The sequence below is a fragment of the Cottoperca gobio genome, chromosome 16 (genome assembly GCF_900634415.1).
Source record: "Cottoperca gobio chromosome 16, fCotGob3.1, whole genome shotgun sequence".
Lineage (NCBI taxonomy): Eukaryota > Metazoa > Chordata > Actinopteri > Perciformes > Bovichtidae > Cottoperca > Cottoperca gobio.
The window spans coordinates 10,957,527-10,980,013 of record NC_041370.1 but is presented as its reverse complement, the minus strand read 5'-3'; the positions used below and the strand labels follow the sequence as shown (position 1 = coordinate 10,980,013).

Sequence of the window (22,487 nt, the reverse complement as noted above, 5' to 3'; positions counted from 1 at the left end):
TGCTAAATGGGAAATTGATTTGACTTTTTCAAATGATTTCTTGGTCAAAATGATGTGTCTGTGTGTCATGGCCTCTTTCTCTCGTACCTTTATGTGATGAATGTATTTAGAGCTTTTAAGTGTATGTGAGAGTCATTACGTTTCTCAGCGAGGATCGTCAGGATTTGCATCGATTTTCTGCCGAAATGTACTCCTTTCAAAGGTGTCTTAGTCATTGCAATTTCTGGTCATTCAGTTCAAACTCTTAGTTATTGTTCCAGACATAAAATCCTTAGGTGACCTTTAAGTTATGCTGTGTGGGGGGAAGCTCTGAGATGATTGGATGACCTTTTCTTTCACATTACCCTCCACCCCTCTAAAGCCGTACATATGTCAAACAGAGCAGGACAGCAAAGGATTCTGTCCAAAATGGCAACATGTAGGAGTGCATCACAGTTATTATTCTGACAAATGCTGCAATAGAACAGTAAAGGCCCCTGGGCAAGCTTTGAAATGGATAACCTATCACATACTAATGGCTGAGGAGGAGTTGAATTCAGATGTATTATTCCATTTAAAGAGGAATTAAAACAACAGCGGTGTTGATATGTGCTCTCATCTCTCTTTTTCAGTGGGATGTTTTTTGATGGCAATCACACCTACATGATTGAACCTGGAGGACAGGGCAGCAGCAATGTAAGTACTCTACACTTAAAATGTAAGTTCTTTGTAGGATCAATTATTTTATTTTCACGTCCAGCTGCCTCTCAACCCTGTTGATTTTTCCGTGGTCAGATATTGTTACATCTCTTTTTCTTTAAAAATGTTGTCCTGGTGTTATTTGTGTATTTGTTTTTCTTTGTTTTCAAATCATGATTCCTACATTTTCAAATGAGCTGACTGCGATACTTGACTGTGTGCAGCACATGATAAGTGGTGAGAATGGTTTTTCTGGTATTACAGGATCCACACAGGTCAGTTATTGTCCTGAGAGGAGGTTGAGACAAAACCAGAATCGGTTACAGAGGGTCGTTGACACTTTTTCTAATGAACCTCGAGTGCGGCCCTCAGGTCTCTGGACAGAGAGATTTGCGGTGTTACAAAGCCTGCAGATGGCAAAGAAGCCTACAGCCAATTAGATAATAACAATTACAGGCATTATGGCGTCTGCGCAAAAGGACAGATCTGAGATTGTCTTTAGACGCCTTGAGCATGGTAGTGAAAGAACAAGTCGTTGATACTGTGTGTACGTTTCCTTTCTGCTCTAATTAAAACGTCCAGAAGAAGTGTGTCTGGTGTTAATCAGGAAGGGGCAAAAGGAGACGAGATAAGAGAGGTCAGGGATTTGTGTCTGCGTTTCTGTCCGTGTCCGTGTGTGTGTGTGTGTGTGGAAGTGTGTATGTGCACTTATAGGTGTTGGTAGTGGCGGCATGACACACAGCTACTTAAGATTCATTCCCATATGACAGTTTTAGTGCCAACGCTGTTGAGTAGATAGGAAAATGGATGGATGTAAAGAGCAAACGTAGGGCTGAAAAGAGGAATGTTAAACTGAGAAGAAAGGAACGAGAAGGAGGCAGGTACAAAGAGGGAGGTGGAGCTGAACAAAAACACAAAATTGTTGGTAAATTAAATGTAATTAGATTGTATCTTCGGCATTTTTATTGGCAGTCGCTATATCACTGTAAATAATAATGAAAGGAATTTGTAGTTAAAGCAAGAGAATAATCTGAATGTGACAGATTGATAAAATAAGATCAAGGACAGAGAAACAACAACGCTTAACCCCACTAGGTTTATTTCCTCCCTTCCACTTCTTCTTTAATTCCCTCTTTTTCTGACCTCTTCCTCGTCTCCTCTCTGCCTCCGTCATTGCTTTCCAGCGTTTTCTGGGGAGACTGAATTATTCAAGCGATGAGAGAGAGAAAGAGATCTTAACTCAGAATATTGCTGCAGCACTCGTCTTCAGAGATACAGGATCTTGGTAGCCTTTTTTTGGTCATTCACACAGGCACAGTGACGTAAAACGCACATAAACATTGGAGGATATTCTAGTTTAGTTTTTCTATGCATGTCATGACAAACATTTGGCCAAAACACTGCTGCATATTAAATATTTAAAAGACATCTTGTACATAGACAAAGCTAAAAGAAAGAGATCATTTAAGGCAACATATGTTTATGTAAAACATTTACATTTTATTAAATAGAATAAGAACCTTTTAATATCACAAGCCCACATTTTAGCCGAATAGATTATTAATTTTCAAATATCTGGGTAACTCAGTGTTTGTGTGACGTCCATGTTAAAAACAAATCTCAATATCATTGAGATGGAAAGTAACTAGTGTAAGTACATTTAATCAAGTGTTTTACTTCAGTACAATGTTGAGCTACATGTACTTTATTTCCATTTCACACTACTTTATTCTTCACCCTCCACATCATTTATCAGAAAGCTTTAGTAACAAAACCTACAGTATAATGTTTTTATCAAATAAGATGCTTTATCATAGATTAAACTACTGCACAGAATATAAATCAGTTACATTTAGCTCCAACTTGATCAGCTACAGTGCTAAAATGCGACATACGCATTAATGCATCATTAATAATAGTCCAATAATAAAGTAAACAAGTGTTTAATACTGACATGGGCCATTTACTTTTTATATGTTGGTACATTTTGCTGATAACACTGTTCTTTGAACGCAGGACTTTAACTTTTATACTTGTTCCACCACTGCATATTGGACACATTTGCTCTTCTTCTTCTTCCAGTGTGTCATACACACATTTAGCTTCTTAGATACTGTAAAGTATATACAACATAATTGCCTGTAATGTAGTATAAGTACTGGCGTGTCTTTGGAAAGTATTTGGTATATTTGGCCAGCGTTTTTGGCATTTAAGGTGTGGGGATCTTGTCTGCATGACAATGCCTGGGACAGCGCTGCCCCCGAGTCCAGCATTGGCTGTCAGTTTGTCAGCATTGAGCCCTGGATGTCTGCTCCCTGTGGGCGTTGGTCCACACTGACTGTCTCTCCCCCTCTGCATCTCTGGGCTCCTCTCGGTGTATCTCTTTCTCTATTTAACGCTCCGTCTATGTATCTCTTTGTCTCTTTGACAGTATGCTTGGTCTGCAACTCGTCCTCTCATTTTTGTCACACAGATGTTTGCTTCAAAAACCTAAGTGCTCCTCATGTATTCCTGTGTACCAACACACACACACACACACACACACACACACACACACACACACACACACACACACACACACACACACACACACACACACACACACACACACACACACACAGAAAATAGTGTGCTTTTGAGTTGAATGTAGAGGGTTCTCTCTCTTTAAAAGGTTGTTGACTCAGTCATGTTCTTGTTATAATCTGAAACGGCCTCTTATCAGTTAGTAAATGAAGAGGCTTTGTGGCTCGTTACGCACCAACAATTCCGTCTGTTATGATCTAGTTGAAAGTGATGGAAAAAAGAAAAGAAAACATGGCAGGATGGGGGGGAGGCAGTTAGATTGAGAGTCGGCAGGGGCTCCTGTCGGCCATATGGTAAATCCATCTGCCCTTCTTCCACCAAGGCAGAAAAAGTTATGCTGGACATTAGCTAAGTGAGTCCTGAACAAGCTGCTCTCGTTACCTTATGCAGCTGAACTAGTTTTAAAGTGTCTTATCGTGTTATGTAAATGGCCTTGTGAACAAGCACACGAAAGTAGTGAGCAATACAGAGCGACAACATTTTAAGTTCACAAGCTAAGGACGTGATGTACCCGCGCTCTACGTGGCTGATAAATCTTCTCGAGTGTGTAAGTGTCTGCGTGAGCGTGCGTGTGCGTGTGCAGACGACTTGTAGTGAAGATGTGTGATGCTGACTTGCATATGCAGAAAACACCATATGTTTAGCCCTCTTGTTTTTTTGGACACCTTTCCAACCCCACCTGCACCTCAGGGTCCCTGCGGCTGCATCCCAGCAGCTCTGACTATTCACTTTCAGGGAGGACTGAGACAAAGCATGTGTGTGTGTTTCTGTTTTGTTGACGTTGCAGTGACCATGAGTAAACTATGAAGGCTAAAGAAAACTAAGACGCAGCAGTATTTTGATAATCAATAATTGCTTAAGTCATTAATCAAGCAATACATGTAACAGTCTGTCTATACTGTTATATAACTAAATCTATACTACACACTAATTCTAAGCAGGATTCTCATCTTATTAAGACATTATGCTTTCCATAATGATAAGTATGATATAATGTAGAGAATTGGTATGTAGTATGGATTTGTGACAAAATATAATCTCAATCCTTCAAAAAGTTGTTATTTCAGTATAGACTGAAAATGAAACTCTACATTATATTTCTTACATTTACATTTCTGTAATATATTCCCAAACCTTGGAGGATAACTGAGGAAGAGGGGGTGGAGGGTGAAGGAAGGGGTGTGTTGACGGGGGTGGTGACAGGTTGTGGGGGGGGGGGGGGGGGAGGACTTTTTTATATTAGCTCAAACTGGGAATGAAGCTCAGTGTGAGTTGGAGCTGAAAAAAGGGGGTCTCCCTGTGGCCTCCAGCCAACTTCATGTTACTAAACCTGGACCAGTTCATTCACACATGCACACAGAGAGCGAAAGCGTGTTACCCCTCCCTGCTTTATATTCATGAGCCAGAAGTCTGAGGTACCATCTCCCCTGGCAACCCAGGCTCCACCCCTGTCTCTTTGTAGCACGACATATGAAAGCCATCTGTGTTTAGACCCTTAATCTCCATCACTACACACTCCCTGCCGAGTCTATATGCTGTGGTTGTATTTTTTAACTGAGATGGAAGTGATCGGGTGAACAAAGAAGACACTGGTCAAGAAACAACTGATAATAACGTGTATATGTTCTACAAATAATACAAAAGGCTTTTGTACTTGGACACTGCACATTGTACTGCTGGGAATGCCTGCTATTTACAACTAAATGTTTCGTAAATATTAATATAACTCTGTTGTTAGAGTGAAGCAACGCCCGGTTATACTGCGTTTCTGTCTAAATGTATAGTTTCTAGAGCCATGGCGTCATAATGATGGTATTAAGAGGTGGAATAATTCAGGTAGGACTGTGTAGGACATCACCGAAGGACTAAGTGTGAAATGCACGGCCCGCCACTGTCAAAAGCAATACACGTTTGTTAATTATGGTCTTATTAATCATCAGCCACTAAAGCCTCAGTCAACATGAAAGTGTCGCATCAGAAAAGGAGTTGGTTCCAATTATGACCGCTGCAGTTTAGGCTGCAGATGCTCAGTCCAGCAGGACTACATCAAAGATAAGACAAAACACTGGAGCGCTGAAAGATTCATTTTAAATGACTGCTCACTGTTCTTAATTGGCTCTGGTTTCTCTCTGGAGCCTACGATGTGATCACTTTAATATTTACCCACAGAGCAGATCACACTTCAGGGCAAAAGTCAATCAGTTTATTTTCTCAGAGTTGCTTTTAAAGTGCTGATTTTTGTTGATGGTGCAATGACCATGAGTTCAGCGTTTCTGCACATTTCAGCCATGAAGGCTAAAATAACATCTTGCTCTAAAGACAAAAGAAAGGCAAAGCATTATTGTTGTTGCGTTGCCATATATCACAGTGGATTAGTCGAGCAACACACATTTGATAACCAAGTAATCATTTAAGCAATTTACAAATTCCACGATTTGGTTCCTGCTTGTCCAACATCTTTCTTCGGTTTTATATCGTTGTACATTTTATATTTTTTGGTTTTGGATTCATGGTGGGACTAAACAAACATTTTGAAAACTCTACACTGGGCTCTAGGCAATTGTTATTGTTTGTTTTTAATTTATGTATGTGTACAAGAATCCTAAAAAGCAGTATTTATACTAGGTAGATATATTACTTAAATTGTGAGGGCCATTTTCTGAAGGAACTGATATTAAAAAGTAATTGTTCAACAGTTAAACAAATGTAGCTCCTATTATAAACAAACAAACAAAAATAGGATTTAATATAAACTCAGTTGTGTTGCATTATGGGAAAGTAGACAAACACCTGCGCAACATAAACAACCTTCATGAATCTTGTATTGTCAGTCACCTAAAGGCATAATCCACGATGGGAATGTAAAACAGACCAAAAGGGTGCCAGGCCGTGTAAACGTAGCCGTGGCTTCTCTGGTGCAGACTGGCATGTGATCAACTTTAATATGAAGTCATCATGAATGGATAACAGAAGGAAGAATAACATTATGGCGATACAATTCTGGGAAACCAGAACCTCACAAGCCATTGATTTTCTCAAACAATTTATTAATTAAACTGTAAATGTGGAGACAACCAGCTGGATCCACCATGGGAGCAGATATGAATCGACTCTCGGCCACTTTGTAATTCAGTCTGACTAAAATGTTGCTGATGGAAAAATGACTTTACATGAATTCTTTCAGTAGAAATTAGATTGTGTGTCTATTCCAACGTACTTCTTTATAGCAGTTAGTAAATAGTTTTTTGTTATTGCTAAATCAGCACATAAAACATGCATACAGACGTTGTGATTTATGTTTTAATAAAAACAAAAAGAGGGTAGAAAAACATTTGATCTCAACATTGTAGAATAACATCTTGAAGACAAGACTAAGAAAGGCGAGAATTTAACTGTACGTTAAAATTGGCTTAATCACAAGTACTAACACAACTGAACGTTACACTTCCAGCGTAGTTGGCAAGTTTTAATCATCGGCGGACATGTTGAGTGCAGATGGACCGCACTCTCATTCTGTTAATGTTCTTAACATTACGGTTGATAGTTCAAATGTAATTCAACAGGGATTAAAATCTGCATCTGTACATTACATTTTACTCCGCTAAGAAAATTATTAGTGCCATGTTTTTTAATTTACAATAACACTTCTGAAATGTATGTTACAATAAATGATTAAGTAATATGTTAGAAAATGCTCAAGGCTGTAACAAAGTCAGTGAACAAAAGGCAATGTAAACTGGCACAATATTCACATAATTAGTGCATTAAAAACTTCAGCAGTTGCTCTTCACAGGGCAATGTGACAATAATAACAATTCATGTTACACAACAAACAAAAGATACAAACAGGCGAGTCAGTTAGTAGCTGTTCATACAGAACCACAGATTTTAAAGTTATGTTCAGTAGTGATAACACAAGACTTTCATACTATAAGCTTAGCGCAGCAAAAGTGACAAGTCATTTCAGGATCAATATAATGTGTCCAACATAAGCAAATGTAACAGAAAAATATAATTTTGCTGACTAGTTATTACTAGATATTTGGCAGCATCCTCAGTGAATTTTAATATTCAGCCACATACAGAATGCTAGTAACTATTTGCTTGTAGCCAGTAAGTTGGTCTGCTGGCCACTTAAGCAAGTTAGGAGCTATTGTTTAGTGGTCCTACTCTGCTGGTAAAACAGTGAAAAAGGCTATTGGTTGAGGTGTCGGTCAGTAAAATCGGCTGGAAATACGTCTATTTTCTTCCCTTTCTACAATAGTAAGCTGAATACAGTGTTGTTTGCACTAGCGATTTAGTGATCTTCATTTTTAAGTTAATCCCATCCTTCACATAGTAACCCCAGGCTTCTTTTGACTCGGTTTCATCCTCTATAATTAGCCATTTACAGACCTGGATTGACTGACTGAATCGCTCTAGGGGCTGTAAATAGCTCGTTTTATTAACTTCCATCTTTCATACTCTATTAGTTTATCAGTGGTGAACTTCATGGAGGTTCATGGACAGAAGCCTTCAATGTTCTGACGTTTTCAGCCTCTCTTCACTTACTGTCCCTGTGTCAGCACGGGAATGTCTATCTCTATTGCGGACATCCGTGAGCGGGCGGAGTAGCGGTGGCCTGCGTAGGTGGATGTGTAGCCCTGAGATGGAGCGTAACTCTGCGAGGGTGCGTAGCTCTGCGAGGGTGCGTAACTTTGTGAGGGAGCGTAGCTGTAGGCCTGGGTCCCTCCTACCTCTGAACCATACCCATCTGGAACAGACATCTGAGACATGTACACCTGTGGCGGTGCAGGGGCGACCACACTCTGCACGTAGCCCTGGGAGGCCAAATACGGCTGAGCGTCGATCACTGTGGGAGGATAGGTCTGTGGTGGGAAGGGCTGAGGACCATAAACTGGGGAAGGAGGATATCCGTTGGCAGTGAGAGGCTGGGTGGACAGAGAGGTAGGCATGGAGGGCAGAGGCAACCAGAAGGGTGAAGGCAACTTTTTACACATACAGTACCACATGAACATCAGAAGAGCGGCCAGCATTAGCCCTCCAGAGCAGCCAATTGAAACATACACAGCAAAGCCATCGGAGAAAATGTTGTCATATCTGATGTTCATTTCCTTGGTGCGGAACAAAAACCACACTGAGGGTGCGATGGCAATAGCTCCACCTAGGAACAAAAAAGTCCCAGCCACCAGGTGACAGCCTGCATTGTTGACCAGGAATCTGATGGTCTTAATGTCTGGTTCAGGCTTGTCTGAGCAGCAGCAGGTCTTACACATTCCCGCCATGCACAGCAGCAAGGCCAGCGAGCCGAACATCAGGCCTGTAGGAAGACAGAACTGCAGGAGCCGCAGATCCAGCTGGTCCACTTTAGAGTACCACTGGAAACATTGGAAGACATGATTTTTGTTAGAACAATTAAGGAAAGAAAAAAAAAAGAAAAAGAACAGGAGAGCCCATTTGTCAAAGTAATACCTCTGAATCATAGTAGTAACATCCAGAATAGCCATCCTGTTTCACACATTTAGCCCACAGCCCATCATACACGCTGATATTCTTGGCATTACGATTGAAGGTGACCAGTCTTGTTACACGCCACTGTGGGATTAATGCTGCCACAGCAATCCCTCCCACAGACACAAAGGCAATGATGAAGGCAAAAGCGTTGGTGGCGTGGATGTCCCGGCACGACATGGTGGTGCTGACAGGAACTAAGGCCACAGGGAGAGTTCCTGTTTGAACAGATAAAGAAAGGAAGTCAGAAAGAAGTTGCTGGTCAGTGCAGTGAAAATCAATGGGGCGATAATGTAACTATAGTAAATCAATTTTCTGTACTAAGAACTCCTGATCACAGGGAAAAGACATGGTTATACAAGTTTCTCCGAATGGCCCCATTACTATTGAAGCAAGCTAACTGTGCCACAAACTGACCTAGCTATGGGCAACCCCCCTGTATTTATATTCACCACAGCGTAGTTGACCCAATATCTGCTGTCCTTGAGAAACAATGCTCTCATTTCATTAGCAAACAAAGTGTGACTGACTTCGGAGCTGAGGTTGCAGGGCAAGAGTGTCTACACTGCAGTGCATTACATAGACTGTACAGTTTAACAATGAGCAATTGAATTAGATGCTTGAGGTCTCTTTATGTGACAGAAAACAACAGTGACTGACCATGGCTGTGTGGAAACTTTATATTTAGAAACTCCGATGTGCTTTAATACCATCACGTCTAGATATTTGCAGTTTGATGTAAATCATATGTAGATCTAAAACCAACCAACTATTTCACGCCTTAAGATGATACCAAACGATGAGATCAGATCACCCTTGTGCTGGCCTCTATTAGCTCTTTTGATGAATTGTTGGTCCCATACAAACTAAAGTTATTCAGGCTGTTTTATATTATAGTGAGGATCTGAGGCTTGCAACGTCTTTTAAATGGTTATCTAAACTTTTTAAAATTATTATTTAAAAGCCCCTTGCCCCAGTTTTGACGTGTCACTCACACACATTTTATTGTTACATATTTTTATTGTATATTGTGTATTTTTAGTTGCCCGATATTATTTAATTGTTATTGGAATCTTAAAAACACCCCGGGACTGATGTAAGGTACATGTGCACCATACTACTTTATTTTCCTTTAAATGCAGTCATGGTAATAAGTGACTAAATACCATCAGCAGAGGTCGATGATGACTGCATCATCTCTAATAATACACTAAGACCCTGACATTATAATTATGCAAAAAACTGATAATGTTGCAACTCAATTTGGTGATTAACGTTACTCCATAACCGAGTAATAACAGGAATGTATGAAGCTCTTATTACATGCAACACTTTGCCAGGTGACGCCTTACTGGGTAGTTTCCTCAGCTAGCTTAGCTAACTTACAATAACGTTAGGTTAGCTCTTTGAGCTAACTGGAGACACATATAACCCAATTAATAGCTCCATATATCAACTTTCCCCCGCAAAAATCTACAGTCATAATATGAAATAATTAATAATAAATGTGTAGGAATTAGCTGGCTAACCAGCATTTAATGTTAGTTCGTTAAATTAGCTAACTAGCTAGCTGATGGCTAGTAAGTTAGCATTACAACAACCTGTTGCGTCCCGATTTACTCGTTGTGAAGCTCAAACACGACAAATAAATCAAATATAGACTACAATACCTTATATTTCAAACGATTAGGTCGTGTTTAGATCGCAGGCGGTGTCATTTCAGCCGGGTCTTCCTTTTACACACTTATTACAAACCAAGCCAGAGCTTTGCCACCGAAGTACAGTAAAGAGGAGCGTAAACAGGATGTGGGTGTTTTTGCCCTCAGCGTTATCTCACAGGTGGTTAACGCATGCATGCAGAGCATTACAATCACAGGGATGATACAATTAGACATAGGGCAAAAATAAAAAAATACATATGTAAGCAAAAATAGCACAAGAGGATGAATAAAAAATATATAATTTGTCCAAAGATTTATTAAAATTATTTTTTTTTTTTTTTTCAAATAGTACACAAACCACACAGCCACGCACTCACTTTACATCATAGATATCTCAAAAATATAGACTATATATAGACTAAATATAGACTATACAATTAATTATGACAATTAAAATAAAATAACCTGAAAAACTACTAAGAGTAAGTACAACAATAAAGAGAACAATTTGAGGGGTTGAATTAAACCACATTAGAATGTTATTTTACAATACTAATGTGGTAAAACAAGACAGACAATTGTTCAATCATGTGAGATGGGAGATTCTCTATTGATAGAAGGTTGCATATATTTTGGCAATGGCCAGTAGGATTTCTGTAAGCTTGACGAAATGACTATGTATAAGATTAGAATTTTGAGAGGTTGCAAAACACACTTTAATGTTCATTTTTATAGCAACCATATGTTATTTTGTGTTTCTGTCTAATTAATTGTCTCCCCTGGGTTTGACAGATATAATTATAGCTTTGTGTGCTTTTTCACAATATAAAAACAAAAAATGACAGTCCACCTAATTAACATACAAGTCATCAATACATATAGAGTCAACAAGCAGCATGGACATAAATCATTTTCGAACACTTTACCTCAGGTGAATTTGAACACAGCTGTTGGACTCCCTTCTGAGTATCAGACATTTGGCTGTGATCTGTCTCACTGATGAACATGATTGAATTCTGCTTTGTATGTCTTTCAGGGAGATGTCCGCATTCACATGATATATAAATCTGCAGGCCATGAGGGATTCAATAATCTCCTCAATGGTAAGATGACGACTGAAGTTATGAAGAGGAATTTAATATGATTAGTATTTATAAAGTTGTAAATTACATTTAAATTTATTGAATGTTCCTTTTTCCTAGGTGATTTTCCAGAGCCGCCTTTTCCCAGCCCTCCATTTCCCGGTTCAAAAGTTGTTCACAGGAGAAAAAAGAGACAGGTATGAGTCCTCTGCAGCCATATTTTTTCGGAAAATCATCATCATTAGCAGAAGGTTGCTAATGGGCTCATGTTGACGTCACTTTATTATGTGCACATGACTGTGTTTGTTTTTGGGAGATAGAGAGATAATTATGCTCTGGATGCTGTTTGATTATTGCCCATATGTTGTATGTAAATTCACAAAGCTAAAGAGAGAGTGCTGTCTCTGCACTCTCCTCCCACACAACAGCTCTCCACCCCTGTCTTCTTCTTCTTCTTCTTCTTCTTCTTCTTCTTCTTCTTCTTCTTCTTCTTCTTCTTCTTCTTCTTCTTCTTCTTCTTCTTCTTCTTCTTCATGAAATATTTACCTTGCAAGTAGATGCTGCTTCCTCGTCTTTTCTCAGATACAGTCAGATGTCTGTAGCTGTCGGTCTCTCAGCTCTCAGAGCGGCTCTCATCTTTATTTGGGATTTGGAAAACAGAAAAACCTGGTTTATCTTTGCAAAGTTCAACTCTTATCGATTTCTCGTTTCTTTTCTTTTCTCGGTGACGCATGAGACATGAGTTGATCTTAGTGTTTACTGTGTGTGATGTTGAAAAGTCTTGTGGAGGACAACTGAGTGTCTGTCTGTTTTTAATCATATAACTCTGTTGTTTCTTCTTAGGCTCCATACGTGTCACACAGTGTAGAGGATGAGATTAAATACGTTGAGTTGATGGTGATCAATGACCATTTAATGGTAAGTAGATATAGTATGGATGTCCAACTCTGATAGACTGTATACTGTAAAACTATTGTTTATATAACTCCAAATACTACCTTTATTGTGCATAAAACACACAGTTGTCATCCAAATGGGCCTCGCTAAAATCTACTGGGACTGATATGTTTTATACAAAATAAAGATGATATCTGGAGCGAACCAAATCCGCGGACACTGGCTCCTTTTACACATTTAAATGGCTTAAAATGAATTTGTTCCAGTTTATGAATCCCCTGTTTTATTTGTTTCCTCTCCTGTCCCTCTCTCTGTCTCTCTCTTCAGTACAAGAAGCATCGGCTTTCCGTTGGGCACACAAATAACTATGCTAAGTCAGTGGTCAATATGGCTGACATGGTAAGAATTGTATTGATCCTCTTCTTGAAAGCTTGCCACAAGCACTCCCAGGTATTGGAGCTGAGCGCACATTGCACTGATTTCTCATTTAACCGACCTCACTTCCTACATTTAAAACCTCTTCTGGCTCATAATATGCTGCGTGCAGCCGTTAACCAGCCAGTCATGTGTTTTCAGAGGACTGAAACAGCAGTGGCATCCAAACTGAGGCAGATATTTCAATGTTTCATTATTTGCTGTGCTACTGAAATCTGACCTGCCACAGGGTCATGTCTGTAAGCTGATAGGCTGGGGAAAGGTCATGCTTTTTGTTGTGCCCTTGAAGAGGATCATATGAAACCGACTCTATTTGGGACATTCACATTGATTTCCATGTGAGAGTTTAGTTGCTTTTCCCCCCAGTGTATTTCATGCTGCCAGAGCACGGAGGCCACATTCACAGATCACAGTTTTTTACACATTATAAAAACACATTTTTATAGATTATAGATGATAGACACAGTGAAAATTCCCTAAACAATTACCACTTACTGTAGAATAAATAGTACATTCCCCTTTAATTGATTGCCATGTGCATATAAGGGTATTAAAAAACAAACAGAACATTTTGTACAAATTGAGCAAGAAAATTGACATTTCTGGCTACCATATTGGTTCAGTTTGGGAAAGAAACAGCTGGTTAAACATCTTTTTTTAACATACGGAGTATCTTGCCCTCCTGATGAGTAGATGAGTCTTCAATGATTTTCTGGAAATACCTTCAGAACAGTACTAAGTGTTGTTAAGTGACCTTCTGGGTGTTAAGAGCGGTCAATACATCTACACGCATTCTCCAGTTCTCAATGTCATGATTAGGACAAACAGCGAAAGAATAGATACATTTATTAACTTCAAACTAAAATATTGTGTAACAGTTGATTCTTAGTTGTGCGGTTGCCCTTCTGCCCCCGTGAACACCTGTTCACCTGTCCTAAATCACAGGGCACACCATGCCTCCAGATCACATCACCCTGTCAGACATCAGATCGTCATTATTATATAATAACAACAACGAACAAAAGCTCAACACAGGACATTCCTACACAGGATCCACAAGACAACATGGATGATGTCTCACTATAATTATGAAACAATAAGGCGAATCAGCAAAATGGCTGTGTTATTCAAAGATCACAGGTTTTCTCTTTTCTCTGTGACTCAAATGTATATAGAGGCACAATAGAGGCGAGGATGTGCTCTTAATGTGCACTAACAGAAGTGGAGCTACTAGGGGCCGGATGGTGATATAACCATGCATACAGAATATCACTGACCGCTTCCTCTCTGCTCTGTCAGCTTAAACAAAGAGGCTTTGCTCTGGTCCTCTTCTCTTCCCTGTACCTCAATAGATTTCCATCTTATGAAAGCAAACATTTTGTATTTGCTAGTTTGCTCTCACTATGTCCTTGAGACTGTTCCCCTTATTGACTTTATCTCGCTGCCTGTGATGTGCTGCTGTCTGGCGGCAGGATAAACTGATACTCGCACAGACAGACGGACATTTCTCTTCTTTTGGCACATTCAGTTCATGACTTTCGAAAGATGACTCACTGACATTAAATCTACTTTTGAATTCATCAGATCTTCAAGGAACAGCTCAATACCCGGATTGTGCTGGTTGCCATGGAAACGTGGTCAGCTGACAACAAGTTCAACATCGACGACGACCCCATGGTGACGCTGAGGGAGTTCATGAAGTATCGAAAAGACTTCATCAAGGAGAAATGCGACTCTGTTCACCTCTTCTCGTAAGTCAGAACATTTAAAGGGATTTTGTTTGTTGCATCTTTTTTATTGAACACATAACTTTCTATTCTCATCAGAGGGAATCGTTTCCATAGCAGCTGGGGGGGAGCTTCCTATATGGGAGGGGTTTGCTCCCTGACTAAAGGAGGGGGAGTCAATGAGGTGAGTCTCGAACATCAAGTTACAGATTTCCAAAAACTCCTAACTCACTGTCACTCTTCATTAGATAGAGGCAAGTCATGTTGCCAGTGAACCCTGATCTCTACATTGAACAACACCAGCATGCTCTCTTTCCCCTTTATTAAATGAGGCATGTTTACATTTTCTACAGTCCATGTCAATACAGTGTATGTATTCCCATTGTATACTGCAGTTTCTGTTATTTCAATTAACAAATCCAATTAATTTGACTTAGAGGGGGATTCCTGTGCACTAAATAAAGATGTTTTTTTAAAGAAAGTCTGTAGAATATGATGCATCGGCCAGGACATCTCTGCAGCACGACTATATTTAATCTAAAAGGGTATTTGGACACACCTTTCGCCTTTAGCAGATATTGTCCACCCTGTGATTTGTAAATTGCAGTAGTCTATATTGCAATGTCGACAAAAAATGTTGATTAGTTGTTAAGCCCTTTCTTGTGTAACAGCATTATTTTTAAGGATATCGAGTGTAGCTCTCGTCTCTTCGCTAGATCTATCATAGTATAGAGCTATAGAGAGAGAGAGAGAAAGAGAGAGAGAGAGAGAGAGAAAGAGAGAACAGAGAAAAAAAAGAGAGAGAGAGAGAGAGAGCAGGAGACGAGAGAACAGAGAGAGAAAAAGAAGAGAGAGAGAGGAGAGGAGAGAAAGAGAAGAGAAGAAGAGAGAGAGCGAGAGAGAGAGAGAGAGGAGAGAGAGAGTAGAGAAGACCCAAGAGAGAGAGAGACGAGAAAAAAAAAAAAAACAAAAAAGAACAAGATAAAAAAAAGAAGAGAGAGAACAAAGAGAGAGCGAGGAGAAAAAAGAGAGAACGATCAAAGGAATAAGAGAAAAAGAAAAGAAAAAAAAGAACAAGATAGAGAGAGAGCGAGAGAGATCGAGAGAGAGAGAGGAGAGGACACAAGAGAAAGAGAGAGAGAGAGCAGAGAGAAGAGGAGAGAGAGAGAGAAAAAGGCGAGAGAGAGAGAGCGGATACGAGAGAAGAACGAGACCCAAAAAGGAAAAAAAAGAGAGAGAGAGAGGAGAGAGCCGAGCAGCGACGAGCGAGCGAAAAGAGAAAAACACCTAGATCTCTAGAGCGAGAGGCGCGTGAGAGAGTACGCTCCTCTCTACCCCCTCGAACTCTCCCCCCCCCCCTTCTCTCTCTCTCTCTCTATCTCTCTCTCTCTCCCCTCTCCCCCCCCCTCTCTCTCTCTCTCTCTCTCTCTCTCTCTCTCTCTCTCTCTCTCTATCTGTCTTGTCTTTTAATCAGTATGGGAAAACAGATGAGATGTCGATAACCCTCGCTCAGTCTCTCGGACAGAACATTGGCATCTTCTCCGACAAAAGAGGATCCTCAATGGTACACAATTAAACCTTAATGAGTCCTTTATTACATTTACATTTGTTAAGCCTCCTTGCTATGCGATGAGAACATGTCGTTGTGTTTCTTTTTCTAGGAGAGTGCAAGTGTGATGATCGTTGGTCGGGCTGTATCATGGATGATGTTGGGTAAGTTACTTTTACAGAACATTTCCTCATCAAGTCATAACTTTAAAGCCACGACCGAGACAGTTTCCCCGACGCATTGTATCAAGAAAATCTGACGGGGATCGAAACATTGTCCATTTGGATAAACTTGTGTGTTTTGAGTCAGTGAGCAATTGTTACTCTTTTAATCGATGTTTTTTCGGGGTTTTCACAACAAATGTTAATCACAACATCAGCGTTGGATACAATGCTGTACTTTGCCTTTAATTGCTAACATCACAACTAACTGAAAATAAATGATTGCACATTTATTTGTTCAAGAATTAATTTTCTATTTTAAATAGATGGGTATTGTCACGAATGAGTTAAATGAAATCTAACGTAAAGGCAGTTAAAGGTTTACAGTTTCATTCTTGACAATTTTGTTTATAATTTGAAATAGAATATATTTTCCTATGTATTTTTTGAAGTAGTTGGAATTGAATTACATTTTATTATCTTTATTTTTACTTGTAAGGGACCATGTACAATATTAAACATAAATGTTACCATTTGATGTATTGTACCAGAGTTAGCTTAAAGCTTATTTTCATCTTCAGTCCTTTGGCTCGTCACAGTTGAAGCACAACGACAGATGGCATAATACAGAATGACTGTAGTACATCACACATACACCACATTAGCAAGTATATGTTAGATAAATTAGGTCTAAAATGTCATCAAAATCTATTTATCAGTGTAAATATGCTGATATACAACATTTCCATCCCCCGGAGTGTTATTGTAGTTTGATAATTCACCACTAGGTGTCAGCCTATGTGTATCTTCCATATGGCTTGTTTATATAACTTCATCGGGCTTCTTTCAGCAGTGATATGTTATATAATCTGTAGCCTTCTAAGATTAGAAAACCGATGATAAATCAGTCGTTTCATGCCGAACTCATGACAGTGTTTGTCTTTAAATGTGTTTGTGTACATCTGCAGTGTTTATACTGTAAAAGCTGAGCGCATACGGATGTGACTGTGTGTTGTGTCTGTAAAAGCCTCTGCGATGTGTGTATGTGTGTATATACCCCTCTTCTTAAATACTTCTCGCGTTCCCCCTCTATCCCGAATGGGACAGCAGGTGAGCAGAAGCTTGGCTAGAACGTTGCCTGTGCTGTTTTGAACCAACTGGCTGCCTCGGAGGGGTTGTCAGTCACCACAACCTTTCCCATCTCATCCAACAGCGCTACAGCCGCTGTGGCCCCAGCTTCCCTTTTTTATTCAAATTATATGAACAAATACAGTTTGATGTCCTTTTATTATACACTGACTGTATTTTTCATAATCGTTTCGTACAATTTCACATGTACTTTATGTCTATTCTTTCAATGTCACCGGCTGATCAGCCAAGACATTTGTATTTGTATTAATTATTGATAGGCTCCTTCTCCCTCCTGCCCTTTGAAAGTCAGGACTTTTCACCAGTTCTTTTTGTCCATGTCTAACCGATTGATACAGTCTGCAATGTCATTCTCATCTTAGGCCAATATTTGACTACCTCATTTCCCTGTAACAGTGCACTCCCCTGACACTCCCTGTCCAGGTTCTGCTCTATTGCCATAATAAACCTGCTATAATGTCATGTGGTCACATGACAGAGGACAGGTGACTCTGCGCTCCTATGAGCCCGTCACCTGTGAATGGACCTGGCCCAGATTCTATAAAATAAAGTCAATGGTATTTCAGACGCTTGTATTCAATGAGCAAACTCAGTCATGTCCATTGACAGACGTTTCTTTGTATCCCTCAGCACCTGCATGTCTGATCAAGTTAACCTGACTACTACTACTAACTGTTCTCACATTCCTCACAGGGTTTAGCTACTGTGTGTGTGTGTGTGTGTGTGTGTGTGTGTGTGTGTGTGTGTGTGTGTGTGTGTGTATGTCTGTGTGTGTGTGTGTGTGTGTGTGTGTGTGTGTGTGTGTGTGTGTGTGTGTGTGTGTGTGTGTCGATTAGACTGTTCATATGTATGTGTGCACATATTGTTTTAACATGCATTACGGTAAAGTAAGGATTTAGAATTGTTTTATGTTATTTTTTTACGTATGTTTCTTTTCTGTTTTCTTCTCATTAAAGAATTGATTCAAACCAGGATAAAATATGAAATACAAAAGGTGTCACATTGACAAATTAGATATTTTCTGATCTAATTTATTAAAATATATTGTAATAAGGACATACAGGCAAGTAAATGATGGTGGTTCAGTGTGGTTCAGACACCATCATGCCTCCTTACAGCCACTAGGGGGTGATAAACTGACTGTGAAAGAAAGAAAGATAGAATTGAGGATGTTACTGAATCTTTTTCTGGATACATGCAAATAATACAGCAGTATCTGGGCTTTAATCTTTTGCTATACATATTTCTATGCAATGGATTTATGTGCTGGGATTTTAAAAGTCTGCATCGTAGTTGAATAATAATATTAGTCCACAAGGTAACGATTGTACTTCTCCTGGTGACCAGTGAATCATTCAAGCACGTTTCATCTTTGTTTCATCCCTTACTACTGTTTAAAGGGGATTAACACTACAAGATTTTGACGAGATTAAGCACCGACGCAAATTTAGAAATCAAAGATGCAAATCTCTGCGATAGTTGGGACAACTTTAAACCTGATAAGTTAAGGAAATCTACCTGAAATATTGTAGTGTGCTTCATCCATCATCAAGGCGTCCTTACGGGCTCCTTATACAACCATGATCACTGCAGGTGGCTTCTTTTGCCACTTTTCATATCAAACAATGACGACCTCTCACCGAGTCTGTCTGTTATTGCATTGTCTCCTGTGCTAGTCCTGATGAGCCACACTACCAGAGGCACTCTAGTTAAACATGCGCCAGCAGCATAATCAGCATTAAGTGACTGACGGTGCAGCAGAAGATGATATTTAAGTGCTGCTCAGGTTCAGGTCGATGGCATTTAAAGCATCAGAATGAACACAGGACATTTGATTGTCATAGATTTGTTGAAATACTTCAGATGTTGATCGTGCTTCATGTGACTGTATTGCCAATCTGGATATTATATTTTTTAAGTGAATTGAAGCATTCACGCAGAGTTATGAGCTTGATTTCTGAGGAGACTCGTGAAAATGTGTTCATTGTAGTTTCACGTGATAATGCAATAACTGTTTCTGTGAATCATCAACAATATTCATTTCCAGGACAAATTCATAAAAGCATCTTAGAAGCCATTTACATCCTACACATATCTCCATATGATCCTCACAATCTTAGCTCTACTGTATATCTACCTCTATGTTGTAGTAAGGATCTCCTCAGAACTGTGAGTATGGTAAAACCTGAAATATTCATGGTATAGTGTAAGAAATACAAACTTTACTAAATACAACCAATCTGCTATGGCATTGTCTGTTGCACTGAAATTAAATGTGTGGTATGAAAAGTCCATTTGTGTGGGTAAACACGCTTAAAAATATTTTTTTTCCCAGTGTTTTGTCCTATAATTTGTGTCTGGGGAACAAGCCCTCGTCTCTCCCAATATTATCTGAAGATGCTGTCTGTGCTGTATCCACGGTAACTGCATAATATGCTGCGGTTGTGTTGAACAGTTTCTACCTGCCCAAGAGGTTCTCCGAATGCAACGTAGAGGAGTACTATAACTTTCTAAACAGCGGTGGAGGAGCCTGTCTGTTCAACAAACCTCTGAAGGTACGTCACAGTCACACATATACTCATATGCATCTTTTTAGTAGTTTGAATATTAATTCTGCCCTTTCCCTCCTCAGCTGCTGGACCCTCCGGAGTGTGGAAATGGCTTCGTGGAGCCTGGAGAGGAGTGTGACTGTGGCAGCCCGGCGGTAAGTTAACGCACTGAAGGTGACTCCAAGGTCAAAGTGGTGGGCTAATTATCCAACAGCAAATCACATGTTGTGTCATACTAATAAGATTTACAGTAATGAAATAATGTCATTGGAGAAATCAAGGATACACAGTGATAACGATTATAGAGTGTGTGAGAGAGACCTCTGTTCAAATGCATTATACTGCAGGATGAGACAATGTGTTACATAAAATAACTCAAATTTAAAAGACGACACCTAAGAGCAGTTTCTGTTTGTTTGTTTTTTCTGTAGGAGTGTGCTGTAGAGGGGGAGGCCTGCTGTGACAAGTGCACCCTGACGCAAGGCTCCAAGTGTAGCAACGGACTCTGCTGCAGCAGCTGCCAGGTACAGTACAGGCTGCACCTTTCATTCTCTGCTGGGGTGTCATTAAACAGGGACACTAACTGCTCATGTCACCAAGAAGGAGGAGCCCTAAAGAGTATCTTCCACTTGGATTTACTTTCATTTGAAACTTCTCTGGTTTTGAAAGGACTAACAAAGAAAACTTTCTCACAATTACTGTAGAGATGGTGAGATCTATTGAGTGTGTGTGCCGGATACATGTTAATGTTACTAAGTTAACAGTTGAGACTCTGTGTTGATGCCAGATCTCCCTTATAAAAGAGATCTCTGATCTCAATGGGACAAACATGTTTATTTAACCAAAGGCTAAATAAACAAAAAAAGATAAGAGTGTGTGCATGGGGTTGACATTTCCTGGTTAAGCCCCTGTTCCTCTGACACAAAGCCTAATTACAAACACTCGATCTTGATCTTTATTGTTTGCTGCTGCAGATGGAGTTCATGGGCGTTGTGTGCAGAGATGCAGTGAACGACTGCGACATCCCAGAAAACTGCACAGGCAACTCCAGCCAGGTGAGCTTCCCTCGCACAGTTTTTTGCAAACGCAGCTGAAAACGTAATAATCAGAATATCAGCGGATATGCACGACTCATACATGAAATCACAGTATCTCTGATGTTTTCTTTGTTCTTTTCCAGTGTCCACCAAATGTGCACAAAATGGATGGCTACACGTGTGAGAAGGACCAGGTGAGATTTTGAGATTCTTTACCTTTAAAAAGTCTTTAGCTCTGCACAGGTTTTTTACTTTTAATTTCAGTTTCAGCAGCTTATACATTCATATTCACAATTTTACATACTGTATATTTTTTCATTTTTCCACCTGTATGTGTATTATTTATAGATAATTAAATGTAAAATACAAACACAAATATTATAATAGTAAGAGTAAAAAAAGGAAACACTATTGACACTATTTCTCTCTACAGGGTCGCTGCTTCAATGGAAGATGCAAAACCAAAGACAGACAGTGCAAGTACATTTGGGGAGAGAGTAAGTGTAATATTCCTAACTATATTTTATTGACAAAATTGCGAAACACCACATGCATCTTTATAATAACACACTAAAATAATCTCCTTCAGCCGCAGATGTTAATGTTCGTCGTGTTGTGTCTCCCTCAGAGTCAACAGCGGCCGACAAATTCTGTTACGAGAAGTTAAACATCGAAGGGACCGAGAAAGGCAACTGTGGGAAGGACAAGGAAACCTGGATCCAGTGTAACAAACAGTGAGCGAGTCCTTTCTGTGACTGAACCCTCTGCACTTCTGGTATCGCCTTGTTTTTTACTCTCCATGACGTTTGGTTGCATCTTTGTATTTCAGGGATGTTCATTGTGGGTACCTGTTGTGCTCCAACATCTCACCCGCCCCGCGACTTGGAGAGCTGCAGGGAGGGCTGACCTCGTTCTCAGTAGCCCGGCACAGTGCTTCTCTTGACTGCAGGTACACATCGTTGAGGAAAAACGCATCCTAAAATACACGAAGCCCAAGTAACAGCTTAAAAAAAGACTGTTGGTGATGTATCTTTTATCCGGACTAGTTTTGTTCCCTGGTTCTGTATTTCGTTAAAAAGACTAACCGACTAACAAAGGCAACATTTATTGTTCAACTATAATTAAGTTTGAAAGGATACGCTCTTTTCAAACAACACTATCACTCTTTGTCCTAGGACATACATGACAAATATAAATCATGCATGAGCTCATATGTACTGTACTGTCAGTGTTGGGGAATACGTTGCTACATTATTAAATTACAAATTAAAACAATTTCAGTTACAGTTACTGTAAAATATGTAAGTAAATTACAGTTGCTAATCAAAATGTTGGTGATTACAGAGGGGTTACATCTCAATGTATTCTTTTGGGTAAAAGCTTAAATGTATATATGTTGCTTTGTTCCCATCTTTATTCAAGTTATATCGAAGAACTTAAAAAAAAAGTTTTAGCTAGTTGTACTGTT

At 39.6% G+C, this 22,487-nt stretch overlaps 2 protein-coding genes across 2 annotated transcripts in view; one reads left to right on the top strand and one right to left on the bottom strand.

Annotated features, from left to right (window-relative positions):
* Nucleotides 1-22,487, top strand: part of adam22 (ADAM metallopeptidase domain 22) — a 59,744-nt gene that overhangs the window by 25,405 nt on the left and 11,852 nt on the right. The window contains 18 exon segments of the mRNA XM_029450642.1: nucleotides 612-675; nucleotides 11,470-11,536; nucleotides 11,636-11,712; nucleotides 12,359-12,433; nucleotides 12,740-12,811; nucleotides 14,432-14,598; nucleotides 14,674-14,758; nucleotides 16,049-16,118; nucleotides 16,121-16,138; nucleotides 16,236-16,287; nucleotides 19,889-19,988; nucleotides 20,066-20,137; nucleotides 20,414-20,506; nucleotides 20,957-21,037; nucleotides 21,163-21,213; nucleotides 21,453-21,516; nucleotides 21,648-21,753; nucleotides 21,849-21,968. Coding sequence (XP_029306502.1) covers nucleotides 612-675; nucleotides 11,470-11,536; nucleotides 11,636-11,712; nucleotides 12,359-12,433; nucleotides 12,740-12,811; nucleotides 14,432-14,598; nucleotides 14,674-14,758; nucleotides 16,049-16,118; nucleotides 16,121-16,138; nucleotides 16,236-16,287; nucleotides 19,889-19,988; nucleotides 20,066-20,137; nucleotides 20,414-20,506; nucleotides 20,957-21,037; nucleotides 21,163-21,213; nucleotides 21,453-21,516; nucleotides 21,648-21,753; nucleotides 21,849-21,968 — 1,434 coding nt within the window.
* On the bottom strand, nucleotides 6,544-10,594 carry cldn12 (claudin 12). The gene is made up of 3 exons (XM_029450644.1): nucleotides 10,443-10,594; nucleotides 8,734-8,990; nucleotides 6,544-8,639 (listed from the first exon to the last, which is right to left on the bottom strand). Exons 2-3 carry the CDS (start codon nucleotides 8,950-8,952, stop codon nucleotides 7,809-7,811), a joined length of 1,050 nt encoding a protein of 349 aa, XP_029306504.1. The 5' UTR covers nucleotides 8,953-8,990; nucleotides 10,443-10,594; the 3' UTR covers nucleotides 6,544-7,808.